The sequence below is a fragment of the Adelges cooleyi genome, unplaced genomic scaffold, assembly GCF_023614345.1.
Source record: "Adelges cooleyi isolate 19-005CV unplaced genomic scaffold, UGA_ACOO_1.1 ACOO_flye_CR_arks_rails_tigmint_CR_PRNA_108, whole genome shotgun sequence".
Lineage (NCBI taxonomy): Eukaryota > Metazoa > Arthropoda > Insecta > Hemiptera > Adelgidae > Adelges > Adelges cooleyi.
In genome coordinates this window covers 715,922-730,561 of record NW_026095761.1, presented here as the reverse complement: position 1 = coordinate 730,561, position 14,640 = coordinate 715,922, and the positions used below count along the sequence as shown (strand labels likewise).

Sequence of the window (14,640 nt, the reverse complement as noted above, 5' to 3'; positions counted from 1 at the left end):
TTGAGCGTTTCTAAACAAACCAACAAGGACGAATCCGTCGTCGTTTTGGATAGTGTAGTAAACAAATTACCGTAAGCCGAATGCAAAAACGTAATTGATTAGAATATCGTTGTAATTATTACATAAGCAATGCTGTGATTGAGATTAAGCTAATTTACACCGCACACGAAAATCACGTTGGCTTGAACGATACTGGGGAAAGGACGCCAAGGAACTATACTTGCTTACCATGGTCCATGTATCAGATATAAATTGCTGTGTATTATTGTAATTTATTGCTGCACACAATGTGTATAATTAGCCACCGCCCCACGTCTTCCTAGACACGATAGGTCCCAGCAAATAATGGGTTTTATTTTTCCAAATTATATTTTTCCATTTTCGGTCCCAAAGTTAGGTACGCCACTCGTATACACTCGGCACGCACGCTATCCGGGCCTACATTGTTTTATGCGCCATTATGTTGTTGTTGTTATTATTATTATTATTATTATTCCTATTACAATATACATTTGTTGCTATATCCTTCCACGACACGCCGCGCAAACAAAAGTAATTCACGATAATAATATAATTTAATTGTATCGGATAGCGGATGCCCCTACCCTTCCCATAAGGCACCTACAATGTAGTGCTTCTATTATGTCTTTTCGACTTTGTCCCATACGGATACTATACAACAGCTTGTCTGTATATCTACAACGGTTTAATTATGACAGTACAATCTATAACATTGAGTCATCGCATCAAATTTCGTCACTCGCTCATTCCTCTTACTCTTCTGTTTCGTCTTATAACTAAATATTGTTTGTTGTTATCTTCATACTACACAGAGAGTAGAGACTATAATATTATTATAATCAACAGTTGATTGTCATTTTATCGACAGCTTTAACCCCACTTCGCTGTCTTCTTATTGCGCCGTTTTTCAAAAATATTTGTCTATTATTGGTATTCATGATTTCAATTGCGTGCTTTACATTTTTATCTCCAGTTTTCCTGGTATTTTGTTTTGACTTATTTAGGTTCTATTAAAAAATCTCAATTGTCGATAATAAATAATATGATTATGGATTTGATAATAATAAACATTACTATTTACTGAAAAACATTGCAACTCTGACACCTATAGCTACAATGTGTGTCAAGCTTTAGAGTGTCAAGGCCGGCGCATTAAGACTAGCGCAGGAAGAGACCTAAGAAAATACAACGTAATAAGGATTTATTTTTGTAATTAAAAATGTTATGCAGTGGAGAAAAAAGTAAATAAACGCCTTTTATCAACTTTTTTTAACAGAAGTATTTAAAGATTTAATTGAACACGCTTAAATAATTGATATATATATAAATAGCCCGAGCCAAATGTCCAGTAAATCCGATTAGTTACGATTACGATATTTTGTAACTGTTGTATGTAGAATATAAAGTAGATAGACTTAGTGTCTTGTAGTCATTAAGCTTAATTAATTGTCTTTTTTAATATTGCCAAAAAAAAAAGCCTCTATGTACTTTTTTTCTTGTGATTATTTATTTATATAGGTTTGTTAATAGACTGTAATTTCGATAACAAACGATTGTTTAACGGATGATAAAATCATTTCCAAGGTTAACTGAACTTGACTATGTTTTGTTCGGCTCGAACTTGACACGTTACTGACTGATGGGAAGAGGAAAATGTCCAAATATTGTTCGAGTCGTACCGAGCGCTGCTGTATAACCTCCGCTGCAATGCCGGCTTATGCGAGTTTCAGTCACCAGCGCCGGTCGCCATTGCTTTAACAACAACAACAAACAACACAATGACGATAATAACAATAATCATTTTAGTAATACTAAAAAAAATAATAATATCGTAAAATGTAATTTTATTGAAAAAAAATCGTAACAATGACCTACTTTTTAGGGTGCACTACTGTGTATTGTTGCCGTTATATTATTATTATAAAATATGGATAATAATGGCCCGACGACGCGACGCGACGGTCGCGGTTTTTCGATTGAGATTAAAAATTTGATGTGATGCGGGTCGGGTTTTTTTTTTTATGAGAACTACGCAAAAAAAAAAAAAAGGTAATACAATTATCGCTGTGCGTTGTTTGATAAAAAAGAAAAAAAAACAATAATATTATTGTATGAATCTTTGGCTAGGCCTCCAGTGACAAGGTTAAACGATGTTCTACGTCGAAAAATAATAGCGAACACGATAATGATCAAATCCTTCCTAGTGGAAGAAGTCGTATTCGGTTGTGGCTAACAAGCCGGCCGGTTGTTTTTTTTTTAATTTCGCACACACGCCGTTCACCGGCCGCTTTTGTTGTTGTTGTCGAGTTGTGCACGGGCAAGTTTGGCCGGCCGGCCGGTCCAGGAGGGGCCCGGCACAGCTGACACGTGTAAACACGAGAGACTTTCCGGAGGGAGTGGCGGTGAGGGTGGGCAGGAATCTGCGGTGACCTCGGTGCCGTGTTTACATTGGTTGACCCACTTCGAATGCGCGCGCGAGAGACTTACCGGCCGGATTGCCGGGCGCACGGTATACCATAACTACCGTGCATGCACGCGCCGCGAGCCGAGCCGCTGTTCGCAGTGACGTAACACGGCCGGCCGCCGCCGTGTTGCCGTGAGCGGCGCGCGGCGCGCGGCGAAAGTTTTTTCGTTTCGTTACTGCGTAATACATTTGGCGTCCCCCCGCGTTATGCGAGCGGCCAACCCTAACGCACGGGCGTTCACGCCGCTACCGCTTACCGCGTCGGTCATTGGAAACGACGGTGTCCACAGGCACGGGCGCGACTTACCGCCGTGCAAAACGATTGTGTATGGTTTTCGCCATTATCATTGTTGGTGTTAGCGTTAGTGTTAATATAAATTCTATAATATTGTATCCTTCATTCGACATATTATTATTCACTAGTACATGGTCTGTACATTTGATATAATCGAATTATGTCCCACGGATTCAATACTAAATATAGTTGTTTTTTGTTTTAATAGCCTTGCTAATTATAATTGTAGTGTTAAAATAGTAACAAAACAATAAAAAAAAAAAATGCATTCCTAAACTTTGTTAACAAAAAAACATACATAAAATATACAGTAGGGTATGGATAATAATTATTGTTTTTGGTCACAGGCTTTATCATAGAATTTTAATTACATAAATTAGTAATAACTAAACAATAAATTATAATAGGTGCATAACTTGAGTTAAAAATAACTACATATTTAATTTGGTATGAAATTATCTAAATCCTAGTGAATTGGGTAAGTAAATACAGTACTCATGTATTTATCATAAATCCAATTTCTGCAAAACGTTATTCAATGTATGACGCGTGTCTATTAAAAAAATGTATATCTTATAATTTGATTTTTATACCAAATTACTCTTCGCGAGTTTCTTTCCTTCTATGTTAAAAATATTTTATGTGTTTATTGTTATTTATGTACTGATACATTATAAATTTAATAAAATGTACCTATGTACAAATACATTTAATAAAATAAATCACTTATTTGTTTTAAATTTAAAATTTAAATAAATCGGTTTCAGTATTTTTTTAGGCGATTGCATACTAAAAATTATTTAAAGCAGAAGTAATATTCATTTGAAATTTGCATACAATTAAGTACAGTATAATTGGATTTTGAACTTTTGTTCATATTAAATTGTATTTTATTTTTTACAGTAACCAAAATTAATGAATTCTTTTAACTTTTAAGTTTGTTTTACAATAAAAAGTACATAATCAACTTGCAAGGTACGAGATGTTTAACGTTAGACATGTGTAGGCTATTGAGTTTGATCATCGATGACTGATGTATATTATATTTTTTCTCGACAGTATAATATTATTATAGATTGCGTATAATACAGGAAATATCATGATTTTCCCGGAATACCCTTGTGAATGAGTTGATGTCATTTGCTATTGTTCAATATAAAAAAATGACGTGTCAATAAATACTCAATGGGTATATTTCGTGATAAAGTATACATTTTAAAATATTATTACCATATTAGAAAAATAGTATTATAGTATTAGTTGACAGTTGTGTTTGAAGTACTATAGACTATTATGATATTAATTGTTTTTTATACTTCAAACTAAGCTCAAATATAACACTAGAATATTAAATTGTTACCAGTTTTTGGTAGGTCAAAATCGCAATTATAACTGTTTCTAATAGTATTATGTTATATAAAACGATAGGTATCACTAGTACTGTGATGAATTCTAAAAGAAAAAATGTTAATGTCTTTTCTTAATTAAAAAAAAAATAATAAGATAAATTACCTTACTTATCGGTTGAATAATCATTATTGTAGTATCGCACTCGAAGATATATGTTGAACTTAGCTATGTAATAAATACTAATTCAACAATTTATTATTTTGGTTTTTATTTCAAGTACATTTTTAAAGTACTTATACACTCTTACACTAATATAATACGATAGAAAATGCAAATAAAAAAGTTATGCTAGGGTAATTTGTTATTTTCATTATGTTATTAAAGTTTTGTGCAAAAATGATAATAACCAATTTTTTTTTTTTTAGTTAAATATCCTTCTCGTAAACAATATATAATACCTATTTAATTTATTATCGAACAATAATTTGTCGATTATACAATGCGACGAATAGTAGAATTGGTGTCGTGGAAAAGTGTATTATGTACTTACTGTACAGGTTTTTCAATTTTTCGATTACCTATAATACGCATTATTAGTTAGTTTGCCTTTCTACTTGCCATAGAATACGACATTAAGTGGTCTTAAATACTACGGCCGAGGTTTAATAGACCTCGCGGACTTCACAACACATAACCTCTAAATATATTTGTGTACAAAGATTCCATTGTTTCGATACTTCTCACCGTGTAAATGTACACAAGTAGTAATGACATGTCGTTAGTGATAATTAACAGGTTGCTGTACTTTACTAGATCGAAACCTATAACGATCTACAACCTTTCAGAGGTGAAGACACCCGTAATTAATGATTTTATAATGGTTGAATTTCCACCGAAAATAATCACAGTGAACTATTGTCAATACTACCTTCCACTTTTTGTAATTTAATATTATTGACTGATTAGTACATTTTACAACCGTCGAGATAATATATATTTATAATATGTCATTTAATTGGATTGTAGGACCATGACAAAATTTTATTTTATACTGTTGTGTACAACTCAAAGTTTTTTACACCGTTGATATTTTTATTTTAGCTTCGATGCGTGTGGTATTGTTTTTATTTTTTTTGTATCCACGATATTTTCTAAGCCACTGAACCGATTTCTTCGTGTAGCAACTCTATAAATTAAATATCGTACCTAACAGGTAGTTTATTTGACCAAATATTTAAAAAAAAATCATCACTCCTCTTCAAAATCGATAATCACATACAATAGTCAAATTATTTCCAAATTTGTATGGAATATTCTAGCACTATCGATAAACATTAACAATTTTCAGGTTGCTAGCGAATCAAAAGGCAATGAGAATATTTTCATTATATTGTTAATTACGATATATGAGTAACTATTGCAATACATTTTTACAGGAAGACGATCAACCCTAATCTTATCCACCCTAATACTAACAATTAGTTTTTAATTACACAATTATCATTATATACAATGTTTTTTATAGATATCTGTTTTTTTATCTGTGAACTGGACCTCCCTTACTTACTGACTACTACTACTACTACTATACTTACGTAAAATACTTTTACCTGTACTTGGTTTGGTCTGTAATGATTCGAACCTACTATCCACAGATTTGCATCGAAGCGTTTATTTATAAGTGATTTTATCATTTTACAGCTATAACAATTCCTGTAGACCTATGACCTCCCCGTCTGTCCCCACTATGCCCCGACTCCATTGTACTAGCTTTATATTTATTCATTTAAATATGTTATTATTAAATCTATTGATTTAATAACTGATAATGTGTTTCGTGTTTCCACTTTCCAATCAAGCAAAATGTAAAATGTCCTCAATATTATTAACAGTATTTCAGCGCACAACAATAAAATAGAGAAAAACAATTTAACAGTTTACCTATACCTGTTAACATTTGGTAATTTATCGATTTATACTTTGTATTATGTATTTGAATTCATTTTTTCACAGCTACATTCGTCCTAATTGTTTGAGAACGTAACTAGATCGATATATGTATGTATTATGCTGGTCTACTCACTGATGTCTCAAATGATTGCTTCTTAAATTGTTATAGCGTACAACAACTTCTGAACTAATGGTAAATAATTGACAAGCTACAGCACCATTCACTTCGTAAACGCTTTGTATTTTCTAAAATAATAAAATAAATCTGATAATATGTTTACCCGGATACGTGCAGCCGATAGTTTCCATAATTGATAAACTCAACGAAGCGACAAACAATAAAAATAATGCATCGTTATTCAGTTCTGGAATTATATCGTTCTACGGAGTGTGCACGAGTGGATAATTGCAGCTGTAAAGACTAAAGAGATTAACGACCAATAATGGAATATGTACGGACATTGTTTAAAAATTAAAACGGAAGTAGTCTTTTCTTATAAAAAAAATGAAAGTAGAGGTGAGAAAATTGTTTTAAAACATATACGACTCTACTTAGAGGTCCATAACCGAAGGAATGAAAGTATAGAGGAAACACAGGACGCCAAATACAAATAAGTATAAAATTGTTTTTTGAAGTTTATGAATCACGACACCGTAACACCTAATCTAGTAGGGTGGGAAAAATTGTATGTACAAAATTTATATAAGTACATAAGAACAAAAAAAAAACAAGTTTCAGATTCACAAAACACATAAATGAACACACAGAGAACGATGTTTTTCCAACGTCGGTTATAAATGGCATTAGGATAATTTAATTATAGAGGAACATATATGTTATAAAAACAAAGTGTTAAGTGTACTTACACTACACGGGATAATAGGAAGGCGAGTCTGGGAAAGTAATGGGTATACAGCGTATACCGTAGGATACATGTCTAATTATTTTACATACAAAGTATCTTGTATTGTATATTACACATTATGGGAATTAGACTAATGGTTACCATGTGAATAATAAGTAAATGTGACAATATATATATTTTAATATTTAGACCGTGTTATTGTTGTATACTGGGCTAGCTAAATAAACTAAATTTAAGGTCATCCTATTAGCCAAAAGTACAGAGTTCTAGTATATTGTACATACTGCATTGCTATACTAGTTACAAACGCCATTTTTCTTAAGTTACCTATTCTATTCGATAAATCGAAGTTCGTATAATACTATACCGTATATTCCGTAGGCATGACTACGGTGGCAGCCTAGGTCGCCTGGTGCTGCCACTGCAATTTTCGAATTAGGTTGAACCTCCCTTACAAAAATACTACACTTTTGTGTGTGAGGGGCTTTTTTCGGCTCATTTTCAGGAAATATGTACTCAGGTGGCACCGGTCATTAGCTAGGCTACCGCTGCGGATGAAGTCTAGTCACGCCTATGGTGTATAATGTAATTGTCACCTCTACACGAATTTGTATATTACTGTTGTTATTACATCCTCTGACCTCTATTACCTATAGCCGACAGTAATAACCGTCCGTTGTGGATGAACTCAAGGTATCGGTACATTTTAATTGGTCGTTACAACTTGTATAAGCTGTTGTGTTAGTGCCTACTTAGAAGTTTAAGGTGTCTATTATACCGACTTCTGTGTCGATGAATAGAAAATGGCATATGGCGTTTGATGTAGAGTTAGCAAAACCTTTAACTACGCCATCCTAATTGAACGTTAAGAAAACAATAATTTAAGAAAATCATTTATAAATCAATGAGGGGAAAAGCTATCGGTTAGAATTAAAAAATCACACAATCCCAACGAATCACGACAAACTATATATATATACCTATTATTTTTTAGCGGTCGTCTTGTTAATGGTTAAACCTTCTGAGCATTTTTTTTTTTTTTTACCGAGACGGTTTGTCGCCATGTAAAGCGAGTTTTGCAGTGCTCGAGTTAAACGTGATTGTGTAGTACTTTTATAATATTATAAAATGTAATCAATTGTCGAAGGAACAATAAATAATTGTAATGACTCATTTCGCAATACCAATAAAACGGGTAAAACGGTGTTCGCATAATATTGCGTGTAATGGCATTAAACGTGTAGGTTAACCTAATCTGTTTTCACGGATAACAGCTTGATCCATTAACCGGTGGTACCCCCACATATTATCATGATTCCTAACTTACATAGACTACCGGGTATACGTTAAAGATGGTATCATATCCTATATTATGTATTATAAGAAGTATAGTATAATTTGCTATTTAAGGGAATTGCATGCGGTCGGTTTTTTCAGTCAAAACACATAATTTTCATTCCATTGCACAGGCTGAACCAGTAATCCTATAAGCAATCTAAAAACAGATTTGAACTCGCCGTGAAGTTTTATTTATGATCGGTCAGAGTACTTTTTAAAAATTTTAACTTTAACCCTTTCCAAATTTAAAATTGTATATAATGTTTAAACGTGTTTTATACATAGTAGGAATAGGATATCAAAAAAGTACCCTGACCGATCATAAGATCATAAGTAAACTTCATGACAAATTCAAATCTTTTTTCAGATTACTTATCGGATCACTGGTTCAGCCTGTGCGATGGAACAAAAAATGTTTATTATATTAACCTAAATGGCTTTTACTCCTAGACAAAATGATTTAAATTAAAAATAATACCACGAAGCTTATACAAATTAACTGGTAAATTAATTGACATAGCCGAAATTTATTAAAACCACTTTTTTTTTTAAAAATATTGCCTATACAAAACTCCTTAAAAACCAACCGCATGCAATCCCCTTAAAAAATATGTGTTATTTCAGTTTTAATGAACAGTTTCAAAATCTACAAGTTTTAAAATTTATTATACTATTATGTATTCATAAATTATCATAGAACAACATTTTACACTATAATTACATAAGTCAAAATTAGCATTAGACATAATATTTCCATCCAGCTGTCAATATTATCATAATAAGTCAGTGAAACATAAACACACCTAACCTCACCGGTGCAACTAGCTATGGTTTGATGTTTGTACTCCAAAAACAGCAAAATTATTTGTTGTTATAACACAGTGAGTTCTGCTATTATGTGAGTAGTGTGACTAACGTATTAAAAACTATTAGCTACAGCTAATTAACTTCAGAATAGGCACTGAATTTAAAGTAAATGCACATCTTTTTACTATCAAATTTGAAGATTTTAGCCTAATTTTTGTAACGGTGTTCAAATAGTATAAGTGTAATAAATAAATAAAAATGTTTATGTTAAAAAAACTTGGAGGATATACGCCATACGGCCTAAGTAACTAATAAATAGAATAATTTTTTGCAAATTAAGGGTTTAGTTAAAAATCTATGATCAAATATTTTTTCAACAAAATATTATTCAGAAATAATATGTAATTGCATGGTTCAAGTGATCACGCACTTAGAATAACGGCTTTTGATACAAGTGTACAACGAGCAGTATTAATTGAATTAATTTTTTTAATTCAACTTATTTTTAGTAGATAGTAGATTTTAGTAGATTGGTAATGTTACTTTATAATTTTTTACAGGATAATTTTTATTAAAAGAATAAATTTGTTTTACAAATTGTATGTACACTGATGTACACTGTACATCATGATTTCGAAATGAGAACCAAAGTACATAATATTATATCGTTTTAAATTTGTTCGCTGAATCTGAATTTTGTACCAGGTTTAATTATTTTTTAAATCGTCGCCGAGTAGTAAAAAAACAACATTTTGTACCTAGTATTCTGGTCTTTTCACTTTAATACGTTTGAAGAATTTTCTAATTTTCTTCGCCGAATAGAGAACTGCTGGTATTTGATCAAATTTAGTTAATTTGTAGTTTTTAAACACAAAAGAAAATGTCAGAAAAATTTGGTTTGTGCATTGTAAGCCGTTTACGACGTTGTGGGCTAATTAACATCTAACTTGACGAACTTAAGAATATCTGAGGCCAGTTTCAACGACAAAAATTGATATTATTTTTTTCAAAATTGTTTAGTTCACATTACGATTTATGAAGCGAGTGCACACGTACTAATTCATGATATAGAAGACACCACCGCCTGGGGATATTAAAATACCATAATACCATAATGTTAATAATTTTGTATACGTGCGCCGTGTCCACTGCATAGAGCTTTCATCTAAAACCGGTCTAAAACTCTCGCTCGACGACATAACGTATTTGTATTATTATATAGGTCAACTGCGTGCCAAGTGCTTAAAAAGTTCTGTAATCCGCAATCGTATTAATAATATGTTACTATAATCCATTTAACTCTTGTCCGTGTTTTATGCCGTTTGACAATGAAATGCAAGCCTTTGTCTGCTTACCGAGCTGCGTTTGATAGTCGGCAAATGAGTGTTATGGTGCATATAGCCACAAATTTGATCATCTAATACGATATTTTGTTTATTAATTTATTTAAAAATAAAAAAGTGTTCTATTTATGTTAGAACATATTCGTGTAAACAAAAAGATCAATCAGCGAAACAAAACATGCATCGAGAGGTCTAAAGTAGATTTCTTTTGCGTTTTCTTTAAACGTTTAGTGTGAAAAGAAAACGAATTTCGAATGAGTTTTTTTACAAAGTAATAATATGCAAAATGGTCTTATTCGACAAAAACACCGGAGACTGCGGATTGGTAATTATCTAATGCTATCTGGCGGTCAATACTGTAAATATCACTGAGAAATCGGGTTTTCCATGAACCACATAAATTGTTAACAATACCGATAACATTTGATAACGGTAATGCGGTCTTGTTGATCGAGATGTAAAAAATGGGCGAAATAAAAAAAAAAAACACTTGTAGAGTCTTATTAAGCAGATCAATATGTAAATGAACAAATTCTCTTTAGTGGCTGCTCAGAGAGTATCTTTAGTTTTACCTCTTAATCTTAAGCAATAATACATATGGAACATAATCAAAGATAGCATCTATCACAGCAGGTGAATTATCTTATAAAAGTATTTAATTATAATAATTAAATAATAATTGTTCTTGTTTAATAATTACATTTTTGTTGTTTCTTTGTTCAGGAAATGATTTTACAATGGAGTTTGCTGATAAGATTAGGATACCCAAATTAAATGGAGTGATCATGAGGGGTCCTCACATAGCCAAAAGTAGTAATGGAACTCTAGTCATAACCGGGCACCATTTAATATTCTCGTCTAGAGCGGACGACGTGGAGCTTTGGGTAACTAACTTAACCACTTAATATTTTCAATTAATAATGGTTATGATTATGGTGCGTGTTGTAGATCTTAAATCGAAATATCGATATTATAGAAAGGAAATTGAATTCGGTTACATTAAAATGCAAAGATTTTAGAATTATTGTATTTGATATGCCATACATTGAACAAGCTGCCTCAGTAGCTGCCTCTATAGAATCCCTAATGCTTACTGGTAAGTGATATGAATGTATGTTTTTTTTTTTACGTAATTGGATAATACATGATGTAGTTTCATTTAGAAGACACGGAACATTTCCATCATATAGTTGGAAATAAAGTCGCTGTGAATGAATGTCGTTCACCGTTTGACGTACAATCTCAGTGTGAAAAGCTCATAGCCGGAGACAAGATGTGGCGAATATCTGAAGTCAATAAAGCGTACAGAGTATGTGTATAAAGTACCTAGCATATTATATTAGAATTTTCTTCCATTGTCATCTCTTATATTTTATTCTCTTCTTTTCTGCTTACACGACAAATTTATCTGGACTTATTCTCTTTAATGATGGTTAACTTGGTGTATACATTTTTCGCTTTTCTCTTAAAATAATAATGAGAAATTTAAATGTTATAACTATCTTTCCTTAATTGTTTTTAGCTATTTTTTAAAATTGTAATAAATATAACTATATATAGGTATGTAGTTCATACCCAGAGTTGACTGTTGTGCCATCTAATGTTGATGATGCCATGTTGATTGCCTCGGCAAAGTTTCGTCAAAACGGTCGTTATCCAGTATTGAGCTATCGTCATGAAAAAGGTGTAAGTTAATAAAAATCAATCAATCAATTATTATGGTTATTTTTGTAAAGAAGTATATTTTTTTTGCAGAGCGTTTTGATGCGGAGTAGTCAACCGTTAGTTGGTCCAAGTTCTAAACGTTGCAAACAAGACGAACGTGTTATAAATTCTGTATTAGGACCTGGAAAAAGAGGTTACATAATAGATACTCGTAGTATAGCCAACGCAGCAAGTGCCAAAGCTCGTGGAGGGGGATTTGAAATGGAAACTCACTATCCTCAGTGGCGTCGAGTAAACTCTGCATTAGAAAGACATAACGTCTTATTAGACAGTTTGTCAAAGCTTGTTGAAGCTTGTAACGATACAACTTGTTCTATTGACCGATGGTTAAATAAACTGAATGGCAGCGAGTGGCTATCACATGTTAAAGATACGCTTAATGCTGCTTGTTTAGTTGCTCAGTGTTTAAATCAAGAAAAAGCATCAGTACTAGTGCACGGTTCAGAAAGCACGGATGCTACTTTAGTGTTAATATCTTTAACTCAATTGATATTAAATCCAGAATGTAGAACAATTGTAGGGTAAATAAAATATTGAACAATATTATTCAAATTAAATATTTTATACATTTAATAATTATTTACTAATTTTTTTCTCCCGTAGATTTGAATCGTTGATTGAAAGAGAGTGGTTACAAGCTGGTTATCCGTTTGAAACTCGTCATAAAAGTGGGTGTTATAATGCTGCTCGTACAAAACAATCGTCATCGTCGTCGTCCAAAGTTTTTCATCATGGATCGGGCGCTACGTTTCTACTGTTTATAGATTGCACGTGGCAGATTCATTATCAGTTTCCATGTTGTTTTCAGTTTTCGACAAACTTCCTAATATCGATTGTTGATCACGCTTATTGTTCAGATTTTGGTACCTTTTATGGAAATTGTGAGGCTGATAGAAAAACAAATCGATATGCTCGGCCAAATTTGTGGTCTCACTTTGACCAAAAAAAAGATGAAATTACCAACCCGTTGTACTTGCCTAATAGTAATGTGCTATGGCCATCAGTCGCCCCTTTTAGCATTGTAAGTTATCATTCAATTGTTAAACTGTCTTTTTCTATTTATTTAACTGTTCTAGAAACTGTATTTCTTCTATCTATTAAGAGATGATATTTCCCTTAAACTTTACCAAACAGTAGATTACACAGCACTCGTTTTACTTAATTTATTATAGCTTTAGAGTAAATACATATAAATTGAGTAATGAAAACGAATGAAGATAGCTTTTTCGAGACATTACCTGTCAGACTTTTAAAATATTTTCTTCAAGAAAAATTACTTCCTTTTAAGTGTAAAAAGCTTTATTTCAACACCAAATATACCTATAACTAATACCATACTAAAATCATCATGGACCAAGTAAAATGTAATGTGTCTAGGATGGTAAAATTATTTAATTACTATATTAAATATTTAATTTATAACATTTATTACATAAAAAATAATTTATGTTTTGGAAGGGAAAAGTGGTTAACTTGAATGAAATTTAGAATTTTAATTAAAATTGTTTACAAGGTTAACAAAAAAAGCAAAAACTACAATTTTTTTAGGCTTAGCAAATGTTTACTTTATCCAAAATTATGGGTTTTTTATCGGATGTATCCAAAAATTTGGGTTATTGCCAACATTGATTGTTTGTGAACATACTGTGGTGGTCGAATGTTCTAGAATATTCGACTGCCACAATACTAATATTGATTAGTAGTCACTATATGGATTTTTAAATTTGTTTAGGAACTATGGCGAGAAATGTATTTGAGGTGGTCTATTAATCAAAACCATCAAAAGATATATGCCAAAGCCATTGGTGATTTAATGAAACATCATCAAGAATTAAAAGCATTAGCTATAAAATTGCGAGATGAGGCTCAAGAGTCCTCTAACAAGTATATTTAGAGTATCAATTTTCTTTTTATACAAATATAATATATATATATAAATATATTACATTGATACATTTGATAATATAAAATATATTATATTGATACATTCTACATTTGATTGATACAGGTACCAAAATACTCGAAATATAATATCGTTATCAACATTTTTTTTATGCCATTTTTAACCAATTGTTTGTTTATTATGAATTATTTACTATATTTTTTATTATTTTTTTGCATCAAAATAAAATCAATTATCTTAAAAAATGTAAAAAAAAGTGTTTATTGCTCATCCCAACAAAAATGTATTAATATCAAACATATTGCATATCTTAACTAGTATTTATTATTATTCATATTATATGAAAATAATAAATTGCTAATGAAAATTTGATAAACTAATAATATTAGCATTGGTATGTATAAAAATAACACAATAATATATTTAATTAAAGTATCACAGCTGTGTTTGGTAACTAAAATTATTAAACATTGGCAAAGTCAAAAAGGTGTTAATCAATTATCTCTATGTTTAATATATTACTTAATAAAAACCAGAGTAACATGTGGTTACACAATACGGTTTCATTTTACGCAAAT

The 14,640-nt window shown here is 31.5% G+C and overlaps 1 protein-coding gene across 2 annotated transcripts; it reads left to right on the top strand.

The window, feature by feature from the left end:
• Positions 1-10,867: 10,867 nt before the first annotated feature.
• LOC126847336 (myotubularin-related protein 9) lies at positions 10,868-14,192 on the top strand. Of its 2 annotated transcripts, none has more exons than XM_050587477.1 (8): positions 10,868-11,067; positions 11,158-11,318; positions 11,383-11,530; positions 11,601-11,743; positions 11,995-12,120; positions 12,190-12,680; positions 12,763-13,180; positions 13,892-14,192. In XM_050587477.1, the coding sequence occupies exons 2-8, from the start codon at positions 11,172-11,174 to the stop codon at positions 14,051-14,053; spliced, it is 1,635 nt and encodes a 544-aa protein (XP_050443434.1). In that variant the 5' UTR covers positions 10,868-11,067; positions 11,158-11,171; the 3' UTR covers positions 14,054-14,192. The 2 variants fall into 2 exon arrangements, with proteins under 2 accessions (XP_050443434.1, XP_050443433.1); XM_050587476.1 differs by having other exon boundaries at positions 10,869-11,067; positions 11,598-11,743; positions 13,892-14,191.
• The last annotated feature ends 448 nt before the right edge of the window (positions 14,193-14,640 follow it).

What these genes read in the sequence shown, in the direction of transcription:
- LOC126847336 (XM_050587476.1), top strand. Translation starts at nt 11,172, where the DNA reads ATGGAGTTTGCTGATAAGATTAGGATACCCAAATTAAATGGAGTGATC. An exon ending in CGGACGACGTGGAGCTTTGG is followed by an intron (nt 11,319 to 11,382) that starts GTAACTAACTTA and finishes TGCGTGTTGTAG; the next exon opens with ATCTTAAATCGAAATATCGA. An exon ending in GAATGTAGAACAATTGTAGG is followed by an intron (nt 12,681 to 12,762) that starts GTAAATAAAATA and finishes TTTCTCCCGTAG; the next exon opens with ATTTGAATCGTTGATTGAAA.